The sequence below is a fragment of the Sorex fumeus genome, unplaced genomic scaffold (genome assembly GCF_029834395.1).
Source record: "Sorex fumeus unplaced genomic scaffold, SorFum_2.1 ptg000029l, whole genome shotgun sequence".
Lineage (NCBI taxonomy): Eukaryota > Metazoa > Chordata > Mammalia > Eulipotyphla > Soricidae > Sorex > Sorex fumeus.
The window spans coordinates 18,935,988-18,951,610 of NW_026606086.1; the positions used below are offsets into that span (position 1 = coordinate 18,935,988).

The 15,623-nt window shown below is 58.6% G+C and overlaps 1 protein-coding gene across 1 annotated transcript in view; it reads left to right on the top strand.

Moving 5' to 3' along the window:
* The window catches only part of GALNT9 (polypeptide N-acetylgalactosaminyltransferase 9), a 30,292-nt gene extending 14,786 nt beyond the window's left edge, over positions 1 to 15,506 (top strand). Inside the window, exons 3-11 of the mRNA XM_056115543.1 lie at positions 738 to 904; positions 3,100 to 3,274; positions 4,016 to 4,213; positions 5,806 to 5,923; positions 11,813 to 11,998; positions 12,792 to 12,929; positions 13,803 to 13,898; positions 14,935 to 15,102; positions 15,185 to 15,506. Of these exons, the coding sequence (XP_055971518.1) occupies positions 738 to 904; positions 3,100 to 3,274; positions 4,016 to 4,213; positions 5,806 to 5,923; positions 11,813 to 11,998; positions 12,792 to 12,929; positions 13,803 to 13,898; positions 14,935 to 15,102; positions 15,185 to 15,331 (1,393 nt within the window). The 3' untranslated portion in view covers positions 15,332 to 15,506. The remainder of the gene's footprint in view (positions 1 to 737; positions 905 to 3,099; positions 3,275 to 4,015; positions 4,214 to 5,805; positions 5,924 to 11,812; positions 11,999 to 12,791; positions 12,930 to 13,802; positions 13,899 to 14,934; positions 15,103 to 15,184) is intronic.
* The last annotated feature ends 117 nt before the right edge of the window (positions 15,507 to 15,623 follow it).

Consider the following 15,623-nt stretch of genomic DNA (forward strand, 5'->3'; position numbering starts at 1 on the left):
TATGGGTGCCTCATTTTATGCTCCCTTCCGGGAGAAGCAGCCGTGAGTTCTAGAGGGTGGCCGATGAGGATACCATCATGAGGATAATAACAACAATATCTGTTGTTATTAATATTTGTTACCATTTGTCACTATTACTGTTCAATTCATAATTGTAATGTTAGCAGTTGTTGGATATTGATCACCACTAGGATTGGTAATTATTATTGATGGTTATTAGTATTGGTCACCCTCAGGATCAGTTATCACTCCCGTGGTTGTTAGTATCGATCACCCTCAGGGTCGATTATCACTCCCGTGGTTGTTAGTATCGATCACCCTCAGGGTCGATTATCACTCCCGTGGTTGTTAGTATTGATCACCATCAGGATTGGTCACTGGTTTACTTCTAGGCAGCTGTGCCTCTTGGCTTCTGAGAATTCCAGGGACTCTTTAAGACCTTCTTTCTCCAGGCACAGGATGGTATCATGGTCCTGGGGAACGTGAGTCTGTAGATGTGTCCAGATGCCAGCCCAGGGTCTCAGGCTGACTTGGAGATGGGTCACCTGGTGCAGGTGAAGGGGAAGAACAGGTCTAGTGGCAGAGGCTGCCCCATATGGGTGCTGTGGCCTTGGAGCTGGTGATCCCACTGCCCCCAAAGAGGCATCTCAGATAGTTGGCCACCTCTTGCCACCGCTGGTGCTCACCCTGAGCACTGTGATCTGGAGCCCTCCTGAGACCTCACGATGCCCCTGCAGGTGCCGACAGATGAGCTACCCACAGGCGCTGCCACAGGTGTCTGTGGTCTTCATCTTCGTCAATGAGGCTCTGTCAGTGGTCCTGCGCTCCGTGCACAGTGTGGTCAACCACACGCCCCCGCAGCTGCTCAAGGAGGTCATCCTGGTGGACGACAGCAGCAACCATGGTGAGCGCCTGGGCCAAGGGAGGGCCCTCTTGGTCTGCTGTCCTTCCACCACCTCCCACACAGACCCTCTTCCCGCCGAGGACGTGTTTCTGGGTTCAGGCTCCAAAATCCGGGAGGATTAAACTCAGCCTCTAAGAGGGGTGCGAGGAGCGGAGGGGAGCCGGAACCCCACTGCAGCCCCTCGCCTAGCTGTGACTGGCACCCGTGTGGGGCCCCCTTCCTTGCTCTGGACCCAGGAAGCATCTCCCACCCTACAAGGAGCAGCAGGCCCTGGTGTCTACACCGCAGTGGGGCAGCTCAGACAGGGGCCCCGGGGAGAGTGGCAGGTGGGTTCAAGCCACATGTGGGTCAGGGCAGCCCTGGAGTGTCCCCAGAGCCTGTGACAGGTGAATAGCTGTAGTCACCTGGCAGGAAACCGAGTGTAAGACTTTCCACACCCCTGCACGGCCATCTGCAGCCCTGTACTCTACACTTCTGCAAGCCCTCCACACCCTTGCACAGCCCTCCACACCCCTGCACAACCATCTGCAGCACTGCGAGCCATCCATACCCTGAACAGCCCTCCACACCCCTGCAAGCCACCTGAAGCCCTGCACAGCCCTGCATCCCGGCACCACCTCGTGTGTTGCCTCCTCTACACACCTTAATGTGTAAATAATGGCGCAAAGGCCACCTTTGCACATAGGCCATCCCTACACCCTACATGTGCCCATCCTCATCTCTTCTCTTCCCTGCCACTTCAGACCTGCCCCTGCATCCTAACACCATTTTATGGTGTCACCATCCTGACACCCTGATGGCTATTCCAGTGCTCTTCTCTCTTGGATACCCTCTTAACCCCTAGACAGTCCCCCTGGCCAAAACCCTTGGGACAGCTCCTGGCTCCCTCTCCAAAGTGTTCACCATGTTGCTTCTCTGTCCCTTTCCAACTATGGTGATGTACATGTGGATCCGTGGAGCCACTCTAGTGCCAACCTGGTGGCATTATGTCCCCGGTGTGCAGGGCCATTATCAACTACAGAATGCTCTCCCATCCCCAAATGGACACCAGCCCATCAGACAGTGACCCCTACCCCCAACCACTTCCTGCCCAAATGTGCCTCCTGGGGTCCCAGGCACGAGGGTCCCTACCGAGTTCCTCCACAAGACCCTGGTGACCCTGGTGGCTGCGTCCGGATCCCTCCTTGTCGGCAAACCTCACGACGGGCTGGGATGCACCTGGCTCACGGGTCAGCCTGGACTCTCCGAGCTGGTTCCACTGCACTTCCCCCGCTGCACATGTCTTCTGCTTTCATACGTCTGTGACCCCAGACGCATGAGCAGCCCACCCCCATGTGTGGCCTGGTCCCGAGGTTGTGGCCCCCACTGGCAGGGGCCCCAACCAAGATGTGCGACTTCCTCGGCTGGGTGACCTCATCCCTGGATTGAGGCCCCGCCCATGCCTGCTTGGTCCTACTCAGGCTGTGGCCCCGCCCCTAGTGGAGGCCCCGCCTCAGATATGTGGTTCCCCTCCTGAGGTCCCGCCCCGGATGTGTGGTCCCACCCCCTCAGACCCCGCCCCAGGTGTGTCTTCTCACTTCCCAGCATGAGACCCCGGCCCTGATGTGTGGCCCACTCCCTCGGGCCCCACCCCGGATGTGTGATTCCACCTCTCAGGCCCCGCCCCGGATGTGTGACCCACCCTTAGGGCCCGCCCCAGATGTGCGGTTCCACCCTCAGGCCCCGCCCCCAAGATGTGGCCCCACCCTAGGCCCCGCCCCGGATGTGTGATCCCACCCCTCAGGCTCCGCCCCAAATATGTGGCCCCACCCACCAGGCCCCGCCCCAGATGTGTGGCCCATCCTTAGGGCCCCACCCTGGATGTGTGGTCCCACTTCTCAGGCCCTGCCCCGATATGATATCCCACCCCTCCCAGGCCCCGCCCCGGATGTGTGGTCCACCCTTAGGGCTTTGCCCCATGTGTAGCCCCACCTCTCAGGCCCCGCCCCGGATATGTGGTCCCAACCCCAAGGTCCCGCCCCAGATGTGTGGCTCAGCCTTCGGGCCCCATCCCAGATGTATGATTCCACCCCTTAGGCCCCGCCCCAAACATGTGGCCCCACCCCAGGCCCCGCCCCAAATGTGTGGCCCACTCTTAGGGCCCCTCCCAGGAGATCTGTCGGGGCTGGTGCTGAGCTGAGTGTGTGTCTCTGCAGCGGAGCTCAAGTTCAACCTGGACCAGTACGTGAACAAGCGGTACCCTGGGCTCGTGAAGGTTGTGCGCAACAGCCGACGGGAAGGCCTGATCCGGGCGCGGCTGCAGGGCTGGCGGGCGGCCACGGCCCCCGTGGTCGGCTTCTTTGACGCCCACGTGGAGTTCAGCACCGGCTGGTAAGGGCCGCGCTCCCCTTGGTGCCGCTCCAGGCCCACCTTGTCCCACGTGAGTGGATGCAAGCCCTGTCAGCGGGGAGAGGCGAGTCTGTGGGGCCGGGTCTGTTCCTGGCGGCGTGAGCAAGCCCCCAACCCTGTGGAACCTTCTAGATGATTCCAGGTGGCAGACTGGGGAGGGACACCTCCATGACTGAGGAGCAGGACCATAGAGAGGACCCCAGGGGTGTTGGGGGTCTGGGCCCAGGGTCTCTGAAGGGCTCGGGGCAGTGAAAGATGCTGAGGAGGGGCTTGCGGGCCACCCAGCCAGCCCAGGGCTGGAGCGTGCAGTGGCCATTGGCCCATGGTGTCCCTGACAGGGTCTGGAGGACCCCAGAAAAGAACCAGCTCTCTGTCCATCGGGTGTGTCCATCCACACCCAGGATGACGGGTCAGTGGGGGGAGGCTACACACACGCACACTTGGAGGTGTGCACAGTCCAGCACCACACAAGCACGTGTGCATGAATAGCACATACATACACACACACAGATGTGATGGGTCACGCAGCTGCACACACACTTATGTGGTGTGGTGGCCTGGCTCCCAGAGCCCTGGGCTCCTCCTGGTGGGCTGGGAGACCACATGGGAGGCTTGTTAGTGCACTGTGGGAGGAGAGGATGACCCCTTAGAAGTGCCACATCCTTGGACAGCCCCAGGGAGAGACAGTGGCGTCCCTCTCATCACTCACACTGTGCCCTGCAGGGCTGAGCCCGCTCTGATGCGCATCCGTGAGGACCGGAGACGTATCGTGCTGCCGGCTATCGACAACATCAAGTTCGACACCTTCGAGGTGCAGCAGTATGCCAGCGCAGCCCACGGCTACAATTGGGGCCTCTGGTGCATGTACATCGTCCCTCCCAGGGACTGGCTGGACCGCGGCGACGAGGCGGCCCCCATCAGGTGAGCACTGGACTGGCAGGCTGCAGGGTCAGAAGGACAGGACCCTGTGGGTGTCCAGCTCTGCCCCTGTGGCAGGTGGGCAGGAAGGAGCCATTGCAGCTGGGGTGCTGGGGTAGGTTTGTGAACATCCCATGAGGAGAGAGAAGGATGGAGAAAGAGACCGGGCCCTGGCCGTTTCCTGTTTTTTTTTGTTTGTTTGTTTGTTTTTATTTTTTTTGCTTTTGGGGTCACACCCAGCGATGCACAGGGATTACTCCTGGCTCATGCACTCAGGAGTTACTCCTCGCGGTGCTCAGGGGACCAAATAGAATGCTGGGAATCGAACCTGGGTCAGCCGCATGCAAGGCAAACGCCTACCCGCTGTGCTATTGCTCCAGCCCCCCTGGCCATTTCCTGTGACCAGCCCAGTGCAGCAGCCTTTGGCTGTGTCTTCTGAGCTGGTCTGAGCATGGTTTGGAGCTCAAAGCAGCACTGGGAAATCATCACCAGCTGTAGACTCGGCAGGAGGTTGGGTGTTTCAGTTCTTCAGAGATCGCTCGGACTTTCTGTTCTTGTTAAGAAAATGAGAGGAATGCCTGTCGTACACAGAACTGTAACTTAATTATCAGATGCTTGCTGTCAAGTTAACAACAGCATTAGAATTTCCTTACTGTTGCGTTCAGGCCAGATTCTAAATTGAAATTGAACCTTTGAGCAAATAAAGAGAAAAGCACTTTTTAATGCTTCTGTCGCTGCCTGCCGGCCGAGTGTTAGATATTACTTCTGACCTCATTTTTGCATGGGAATAGAGGTCAACCTTTCCCTGTTGCTTTCTCAGAGAGATCCAGTGCCTCTTGGGAGCTGTCCGTGGGGTAGGTGTGCGGGGAGCACTGTGGGGAAATTCAGGGAGCATTGTGAGAGTGCAGGGAGCGCGGTGGGGAGGAGCAGCAGGAACTCATGGAGCGGGTGTGCTGGGACCCTGGGGACAGGAGGTCTTTTCCTGCCTCTGCATGAAGGACTTTAGAGGTCACCCCTTTCCTACTGGCCTCTCCCTCCCTCTCCTGTGCCCCCCTGGCCCTGCGCAGCTGCCCCAGGCTTGTCCCTGACAGAGGGGCCTCAGCCCTCACTGGCTTCTTGGGGTGGTGGTTCCTGCCAGAGCCCGTTTCTCTGGGGGACAAGGCTATGGGTCATTGGTGCTGCCAGACAGCACACGAGCGCCATGGGCACGAGACCACATAGGTTGCCCCAACTGGCTTTTGTGCGTGGCATGGCCGGGCTGAGCACACAGAAAGGCTGGACCCTGGTGCCTGGACAGCCTTCAGGGACGCTGGAGAGGCAGCAGAGCTGGACAGCATGGGATGTGGCAGGAACATGAGTGACCGTGTGGGCACCCACATGGCTAAGTTCCTGGGGGTCAGTCCTGCCCACTCTGTCCCCTGCTGCTGACCTCTGGGAGCACATGACCACTGGCCTGTCCTCTGCTCTGCCGTGCTCCTGGTGGTCTGTGTCATGGGGCTAGGTGATAGATATCCCCGTGGTGAGGACCGAGAGGGTGGGCACCCTGGCTGGCTGCCCTCTCTCCCTGCAGGCAGGTGACGGTTCTGCTCCCTCAGGACCCCAGCTATGATTGGCTGCTCGTTCGTGGTGGACAGGGAGTACTTCAGGGACATTGGCCTGCTGGACCCTGGGATGGAGGTGTACGGCGGCGAGAACATCGAGCTGGGCATGCGGGTGAGGCTGGGCCCCGAGCTGCCAGGAGGCAGAGGGGCCAGCAGCTGGTCAGTGGAAGCTGGAGGGTGGGCTGTGAGGCGAGGGGTGTATGTCAGGGTGAGCCCCGAGCCCGTCATCTTCATCACTGCTGATCCCACACCACAAGAAGTGTCTGGGAGAGGCCACCAGGCCTGTTGCCCATCAGGGTTGTGTGTGTGCCTTGGTGCCACCGTAGCTGGGCCCACCGTAGGTGGGCTCAAGGAGGGCTCACAGCTGTCCTCTCAAGGTGCTCATGGCTGAAGACTCGGGCCCTATGCTCTGCCTGTCCCTGCCCAGGGCTCTCCTGGTGTCCATGTGGCATCTGAGTGGCACATCTCAGGTCTGTCCCAGGCACTTGTGGGCTGCTGCTGTGGCCAGTCCCGGCACTCACAGGGGCGGCTTTTGAGGAATAATGGGTTAGGGGCAGGGCCCCAGCAAGGACCAGGCATAGGAGAAAGGTAGGGGCTCAGGCTGAGGCGGGGTGGTCTGGTTGGGGCCAAGGGTGTGGGTGGAGAAAGGCAGCTGGACTTGACCTGTGACCTGCCTGTCTCCAGGGTCCAATGCAGTGTGTGTGGGAGGGATCGGGGTGTACAGAGTATGTGTGTGTGTGTGTGTGTGTGTGTGTGTGTGTGTGAGAGAGAGAGAGCAGGGGGGTACAGAGTGTGTGTGTGTGAGCAGGGGGTGCAGAGTGTGTGTGTATGTGAGGGAGCAGAGGGGTTCAGAGTGTGTGTGTGAGCAGGGAGGTGCAGAGTGTGTGTGTGAGCTGGAGAATGCAGAGAGTGTGTGTGTGAGCAGGGGGGTGCAGAGTGTGTGTGTGTGAGCAGGGGGGTGCAGAGTGTGTGTGTGTGTGAGAGAGAGCAGGGGGTGCAGAGAGTATGTATGTGTGTGTGTGAGCAGGGGGGTGCAGAGTGTTTGTGTGTGTGAACAGGGGGTGCAGAGTGTGTGTTGGGGGGAGGAAGCAGGGGAGTGCAGGTGTGTGGGGGAGGGAGCAGGGGTTAGAGGGTGTCAGTGTGTGGGAACTGCAGGTGGGGCGCAATGTGGAGGGGCACTCCTCTCTCCAGGGCCCTGAGGCTACCCTGCCTCTGATAGGGTGTCCGGAGGCTCATAGAGATGCCCTCAGTCAGAAGACTGAGCCTGCACAGGGCTGAGTCGACCTGACTGGTAGTGTGACCACGTGTCTGCCAGCTAGAGTGCAGGGGCCCGTGGGGGCATCGGTGCAGGTGGCCATCGGATTCAGCGCAGCAGTCACTGGCTCCTCTCTGGAAGGTCAGACCTGTCCGTCCTTGTCCAGGGCGACCTCACCGCAGATGGGCGCCCGGGCCTGTTTCTCTCTCCTGTCCGGCACTGGGAGGGCCCATGAGGGGAGCAGAACTGCTTGGGGTGCACAGGATGCTGTCCCCAGCGAGCTGTCTGTGGGAAGGGCTCTGGTGCTCAGCGTCTGGGGAGGTGGTTTGTCCCGTCCCTGTGCCTGCCCAGTCCCTGGATGGGCCAACTTTGTGCTCTCAGGCTGTCTCCACACTCATCACAGCTTCGTGCTTGGTGAATGCAGGTTTTGTGGAATTTGTTTTTTTCCCTTGATTTTGTTTTTGCTTTTTGTTAGTTTTGTTTTCTTTTGTGGCCACGGCCAGTGAAGCTTGAGGGCTGCCCTGGCTGCCAAGGGCTGCCCTGGGCCCTTGCTGCTGGGCCTCGAGCCTCTCTGGCTCTCTTTTTTGCACACGGACCACTTTGTTATGACATGTGGCAGGTTCCCCAGGGGCGTCCTTGCAGCGTTGGACACATGCAGCCGTGACCTCCGCATATGTGACTGCGCCCAGACATGGCTTCTTTGTTTCATGCATGTGGCAGGACTTAAACGTGACCTGCACACGTGCACCTGCACTCAACAGGGTCCAGTGTTTCATGCATGCAGCAGGTCTCACACGTGACCTCCACCTGTGTGTTCCTATACACAGACAGAGGTCCTGTGTTCCATGTATACAGTAGGTCTTACACACGTGACCTCCACGTGTGTGTTCCTGTACACAAGGATTTTATGCAGTGGAGTTTCCACGCCCCCTCATGTTCCCCGGTGGCCGCTGCTCTGTCAGGTGGGACCATCTGTCCTGGTGCCAGACCCATCCCCAGGCGGCAGTGACAGCATTTCAGGGGTCCCCTGGGCTCCAGGCCATGGCTCCATGCTGTTCTCATGTTTTGTCGTTTTGTGCATCTTGAAAATAAGAGGGCTTAAGTCTGACCTTTTTTCACAGCTTTTGTTTTATGAGGACATGCTTCTGTTTGGGTTTTGAACCACACCCAGCGGTGCTCACGGATCACTCCTGATGGGGTTTGGGCAACCATATGTGGTGCAGGGACCGAATCCAGATTGGCCTCTACAAGGCAGGCGTCCTCTCTGCACCTCAAGTCACATTTCTAGAAGTGAAATCACATTGCACATTTAATGGCTCTTGATATAATTTACCAAACCCTCTGTCCCCTCAAGGCGTGTGTTCATGTGTTCACACATGTTGTCTTGTATTCATACATATCCTTGTGTGTTCATATTGTCTGGGTTCATGTATTCTTGTATGGTCTTTTACGTCCTTGTATGTTCACAGTATGCCATATTCATATTTGTTCTCATGTGTCCATGTGTGTTGTGTTCCTTGTGTGTTCATATGTGTTTGTTCCATGTGTTCATGAGTCATGTGTGTTCATGTCATATGTGTCTGTGTGTCCTCAGTGGTCCTGAGGGAGGCACTTTCCTGCCCCCATTTCACTTTCTGCAGATGCAGCAGGTGTGAAGCTCCTTCTTTGTCGGCAGTTTGAGTTTCTCCCATTAGTCATGAGTGCAAACATTTTCTGCATCTGTCTGTCCTCCTTGGCAGCCTTTCTGCATTTTTCGGCTGACCTGGGGGCTCCTCTTGCATCAGGGGACCGTCGAGTGACTCTGCCCAGCATGTCCTTCCCAGGGCTCCTGTGGGCCCTGAACTCTGCTCTTTGGAAGCTGTTTTGTGATGCCTGTGGGTGGAGCCGAGCGTTGTCTGAGCTAGCGCGTACGCCTCTCACCGCCCCACAGTGGAGCTCGGCCTTGTCACGAGTATTCTCCATCCCTGGAGTGGGCACTGGGCTCGTGACACACCGGGATCTCCCCTGCTCCTGGGCTTCTGAGACCGCCCAGAGGGGCCCGGGGCAGAGGGGGAAACTCATTTTCCTGGGTTGGAGACTGTCTCACGTGGGATGCCTGGGAAGGCAGGTCTGCACTAAGAGGCCCAACACCTCTCCCTTTCTGAGGTAAACCCAGTCAGGTTGTGCCTAGAGGGACGGTCCTGACACAGCTGGGGACCAATGGCACCCTGGGGTGTCAGCTTGGGGCTGCCTGGGACATCAGGCAGCACAGGGCAGTAGGCAGTGCCAAGTGTGTTAGAAATCTGCAGTGAAATTCAGTGTTCTGTGAAACCTCTCAGACTGACTCACAGGGTTTTGTCCAGACTGAAGGCGAATCACTGTCATTTCCTTTTATCAAACGGGCAGATTCTGAGCAGCTGAAAGGAAGGTGATGGTGGGCTGGCTCCTGAGTTTGGACCAGGTGAGACGGCCTGTGGGATAGGATGCTGCTTTCCTGTCAGTCGCAGCCTGACCTGGTCACCCAGTGCAGCACCGAGCTTGCTGGGCCTAGTGTGAGCCCAGCTCCTGACGGGTGTGGCCGGGCATGGGGCCACCACGGCCCGCGTGGAAGTGAGGGGATAGATGATGGAGGCAGCAACGGTGACAGTGGCTGGGTGGGTGGATGAGAGATAGAGATGCTGACTGGGTGGATTGGGGGAGCAGTAGGTGGGGGTGGCAGGTGGATGGAGGGGAAGGGTTCACGGGTCTGTCAATTGTGGAAAGGTGGTGACCCCATTATCTAGTCACTGGAGTCATGGGGGAAGGTCAGCTTGAGAACTAATGGTAGTTGAGGGGTGGCGGCATTTCAGCTTTAGTATTTTTTTTTTTTTTGCCTTTTGGGTCACACCTAGCAATGCTCAGGGGTTATTCCTGGCTTTGCACTCAGGAATTACTCCTGGCAGTGCTCAGGGGATCATATGGGATGCTGGGAATCGAACCTGGGTCAGTCGCATGCAAGGCAAAGGCCCTACCCGGTGTACTATTGCTCCAGCCCTCAGCCTTAGTATTTGTTTTGTTTGGGGGAAGTGCTCAGGGTTTACTTCTGGCTCTGTGCTCAGGGATCACTCCTGGAGGTGCTTGGGGGACAATATGGGGTGCTGAGGATCGAATCTGCGATGGTTGCATGTAAGGCAAGTGCCTACTGTTAACCTATCTCTCCCTCATTCCTAGTATTTTCAAGGTGAAAACCAGTTTCCATCATCTTCTGACGGGACGGGTCAGGCCTAGACTGTGAGCTCCTGGAGACGCAGTGGTGGCTTCTCTTGGGTTCCCAGCCCAGGTACCACCTGTGGGAGCTCTCAGGTGCACTGGGGGTGAGACTGTGGGCAGCTGAGAGGAGCTCAGGCAGGGCAGGAGGCAGTGCTGTGGGGCCAAGGGACCAAGTGCCACTTGGGTCTTGGGGAGGCCAGAAGGCTGTGGGACAGTGAAAGAGAAGGGGCTGCCCCCAAGCACAGCTGTGAGAACTGCTTCCAGGTTGCCTCTGACAGCAGCGGTGTGGGCACAGGCCAGGCCTTGCACTGTATGTCCTTATGGTCGGACCAGGACAGCACTGGCCTTTCCGGCAAGTGCTTGGGCCCAGCTGCAGTGCAAAAAATGATGGAAACTGGTTTCACTTTGAAAATACTAAGGATAAGGGCCGGAGAGATAGGCCAGCAGGTAGGGCTTTAATGGGGTTACCTGGGACAGCAGCCTCTGAGTGATAAGATGGGAATACTTGTGAGGACAGTGTAGCTGTTAAGGAAAGTCTCACCCGTAAATGTTATGTCACCTGTGAGAATGGGGTCACCTCTGAGGACAGTGTCACCTGTGAGGACAGTGTCACCTGTTAGGGCGGTGTTAGCTGTGAGTATAGGGACACCTTCAAGGACAGTGTCACTTGTGAGAATGGGATAATCTCTGAGGAGAGTGTCACTGGGAGAATGGGGTCACCTCTGAGGACAGTGTCACCTGTGAGAATGGGGGTCACTTCTTAGGACAGTATCACCTGTGAGGACAGGGTCACCTCTGAGGACAGTGTCACCTGTGAGGACAGAGTCACCTGTGAGAATGAGGTCACCTCTGAGGACAGTGTCACCTGTGAGAATGAGGTCACCTCTGGGGACAGTGTCATCTGTGAGGATGGTGTTAGCTGTGAATATAGGGACACTTTTAAGGACAGTGTCACCTGTGAGAATGGGGTCACCTGTGAGGACAGTGTCACCTGTCAGGACTCACCTCTGAGGACAGTTAGCTGTGAGTATAGGGACACTTTTAAGGACAGTGTCACCTGTGAGGATGGGGATCTGCTGTGGTTCTATCTCCTTCCATCTGTGTAGCTCCCTGCAGGCTGTTCCCTGCTCTCCCACCGTCACTGTGTGGGTGATGGAGGCCCTGGACACTGCACAGGCAGAGTGACAGCGCTTCTCTGGTGTGGAACTGAGGAGACGGGCTCTGGGCATGGGGGCCTCCCTGCTCCCAGCTGCTGGGGCAGGTTGAATTGTTGGGGTTTGTCCTCCTTGTTTTGCTCCCATCCAGGCCTGGAGGGACGGGGACTGGGTGCCCCTGACATGCTCCTGCCTGTGCTGGCGCTGCGTGTGGCTCCTCTCACCTGGCTGCCACTTCCTGGCAGATGGGCTTGTTCTGGGGCAGAGGGACTGGTGTGATGCTAAGTGGTCTGTGGTAAGGGTGGGGCTGGGCGAGATGCGGTGCCTCCCTGGCCACTGCTGAGGGTGCCCCTTCCCGTTCCAGGTGTGGCAGTGTGGGGGCAGCATGGAGGTGCTGCCCTGCTCCCGCGTGGCCCACATCGAGCGCACCCGGAAGCCCTACAACAACGACATCGACTACTATGCGAAACGCAACGCCCTGCGCGCAGCCGAGGTGTGGATGGACGGCTTCAAGTCCCACGTGTACATGGCCTGGAACATCCCCATGACTGTGAGCTGGCGCGGCTGGGCTAGGGGTTCCCCAGAATCAGCACAGGGGCAGCGGCCTCTGCCGGCCCCCCAGGACCCCCACCACAGCCTGGGCCTGGCCACGTGCCGTTAGCCCATTTGGGAGGGGCAGGAGACGCAGGAACAGGGGTCATGGCCTGGATTTTGGTGTATACACATGTGTGCGATTGTGTGCTGCTCAGTGCCTGTAGCTGCGCACATGTGCACCTGTGTAGCTGTGCGTGTGCTGAGGAACAGCTGCTCCTGTGGTGGCAGAAAGGCCCAGCCTCCTCCCTCTGGGAACAGCCTGTGGACACCCCCTCCTGTGAAGCAAGAGCTTGCCCCCCTCTTGCCCATGACAGCAAACCCCTGGAGTCACACATGCCCAGCTGTGCCTGGCATGCGGGTGAGGCTGGACCATCGGTCAGATGAGCCCTCTGGGGACCCCCATGTCTCTTAGCCTCCTCCCCAGTGAGCACGGACTCAGAGGTGTGAGTGGACGTGGCTCATTCGCAACGAAAGGGACACAGGGTCCTCTGTGGTCCATATGCAGGCGGGGCCGCACACACAGTGCTTAGTTCTTGAGGGTCTGCCCGGACCCCCAGAGCTGCCTGACACTGTTGCAGGAGCCTCCTGTAGCCCTCGCGGTGACTTTAGGGATCAACAACAGGCCTTCAGCCCAGAGCAGCTCCGTGCCTGGCAGGTGGGGTGGCTGGGCGTGCCCAGGCCTGAGGGCTGGTCCTGGTGCTCACCCCGGACCCTCCCTGCCTCACGGCTGCATTGCGTCTACCTCGCAGAACCCAGGCGTGGATTTTGGGGATGTGTCCGAGAGACTGGCCCTGCGCCAGAGGCTGAAATGTCGCAGCTTCAAGTGGTACCTGGAGAACGTGTACCCAGAGATGCGGACCTACAACAACACGCTCACGTACGGAGAGGTACCGCCTCCGAACACACACGCACCACATGTGTGCAGCCTCCCCCCCCCCATGGGAGAATACATGCCATATGTGTGTCTAGGGAAACAACCGATCACGTGTCCATACTTGCACTTGTGTGCTTGTGTGTGTCAGCTGTGGTTCGGATGAGCACATAGGAAAGTGCTGCCTGCGTGTCCACTTGCACACAAAGATAAAGATGTGTGCACAGTGTGCACACATACATATAGACACACAAACAGATTCACGCAGGCTCTCACAGACATGCATGCACTCACACAAACAGACTCATGTATGCTAACATGTGAGTAACACATGCATAGACTTACGCAGACACACATGTAGACACATGTACAGACACACATAGACTCCACTGGCATGCGTAGACTCGCACACGCACAGATTCACGTAGACCCCAGCACCTGTGCATTTGGGCCACCGCCTTGCACACACACACAGGCCCTCAGCACTTGCATCGGGAGCGGTATGGGCCCAGGGTTGGGCTCTGAGCTCACTGTCAGCCGGTGAAGCAGTGCCTCTCCATCCCTGTAGCCTGTTCCTTCATGCTGATGGACCCAGGCCTCTGGGCTTTGGTTTGGGCAGCAGGGAGGATCCAACCTGGTCCAGTGAGCACAGGGGCCCTGGTGTCTAGGCTGGTGTGCCACTAAGGTGGCTGGGCCTGCTGGGCAGAGCTCAGGGCCAGGGCCAGGCTTGCTCCTGCATGTCGGCACAGAATTATGGCATCCCCAGGCCGTGGCTGTGCCTCTTCTCCCTGCTCAGGTGGCCCCACACCTCAACAGTTGGCCCAGAGCACCCAAGGCCCTATCAGCTGGGCCCACTTGACCCTCATGCCGCCTCTGGTGTCTGGTTCAGGTGAGGAATAGCAAAGCCAGTGGCTACTGCTTGGACCAGGGAGCGGAGGACGACGACCGGGCCATCCTCTACCCCTGCCATGGCATGGCCTCCCAGGTGGGTGATGAGCAAGGGCAGGGCCTTGGGCAAGTCATGGAACACCGTGCCTCAGTTTCCCCCATCCAGTGGACCAGGTGGGACATGAGGAGTGTAGACAGGGAGAGCAGCTTCACTTGCACTGAGCCCGCGAGCCTCTGCCTGGCTCCACCTCGGAATCTCTTGGAGGTGGTGAGACCTGAAGTTCCTGAAGCCCAGGAGGCCACGGGGCTGCAGAGCAGGGTGGGTGCTGCTGCTGCAGAAACCTGTGGTGCTCCATGCGGCACTGTGTGGGTGCTGCTGCTGTGGACTCCTCAGTGGTGCTCGTGGGCATTTCCGGGCAGCCCCACTGTACCTGTGTGTGGAAGCCAGTGAGCCGAGGAGAGGAAGTCATGCCCCTGGCCCCTCCTGCTGCAGTCTCCTGACCTCCTCAGCAGCCCTGGGTCAGAGAGGCCCCAACACGAGAGTGCATGTGTATGGGTGGTATGTGTGGCTATATGGGCATGGGTTTGTATGAGTGCGCACATGTGGATGTGGATGACTATGCATGTGTGCAGTGTGAGTATACATGTGTGGATGTGTATAGCTGTGTACATGTACACGTGTGTAGTGGGGTGTGCATGTGGGGGCATGCATATGTGGATGTTACGTGTGGATATGTATGGAAATATGTGCACATGGGTGTATACATGTGGGTGTGTGCATCTCTGGGTGGTGCGTACATGCATGGGTCATCTATATGTGTGCAAGTGCAGGTGGTGCTTGTAGGTGTGCTTATGTGTACTGGTGTGTGGGCATGTGGAATGTTAATGCTTATACACAAGAGAACCCCTGGAGGGAAGTTTGCTTACACACGTAATAGAGGCCCGGGCTTGTGGCTTGCCGAGGGTGGGGGTGGGGCGAGAGCACACACTTCCGGTCCTGGGAAGCATCTCCCACAGGGCCAGGTGGGGGGGGGGGGGTACAAGATCATCTTCCCTGGCTAGAAGGAGTGGGCTGGGGGCTGTGCCTCCTGCTCCCAGGGTGTGGGGTGCACTCAGGCCTCTTGCCCCTACAGCTGGTGCGCTACAGTGCCGAGGGGCTGCTGCAGCTGGGCCCACTGGGGTCCACCGCCTTCCTGCCTGACTCCAAGTGCCTGGTGGACGAGGGCAGGGGCCGGGCACCTGCACTGAAGAAGTGCGAGGATGTGGCCCGGCCCACGCAGAGGCTGTGGGACTTCACCCAGGTGAGTGCGGGCCAGGGTGGGGGCAGTTGGGCTGGATGGGGCTGCAGGGATCGCATGGGCTGACCTGGTGACCCCGGCACAGAGCGGCCCCATCGTGAGCCGGGACACGGGCAGGTGCCTGGAGGTGGAGATGTCCAAGGATGCACACTTCGGGCTGCGGCTGGTGGTGCAGCGCTGCTCCGGGCAGAAGTGGACCATCAGGAACTGGATCAAGCATGGGCGGTCCTGAGCCCCAAGCACCGTGCAGATGCCCGGCTGGCCCGAGCCCTCCATGGCGGCACCTGCGGCTGAACCACGTGCCTTTCAGGGACGCGCCTGGCCGCAGCTGCATGTGCTAACGCCCCATCCACAGCGCAGATAAGCCCAGCGGACACAGATGCGAGTTCTGACCCAGCCTGGCCAGGCCACTCTTCCCGGCGCCCCAGCTGGAGGCCGGGGGGGGGGGGGGGAAGTGCACGGGCATGGACAGCTGTGGTCCAGACCCCTGCGGGCAGGGATTGGATGAGACCCGGTGTTGCTGG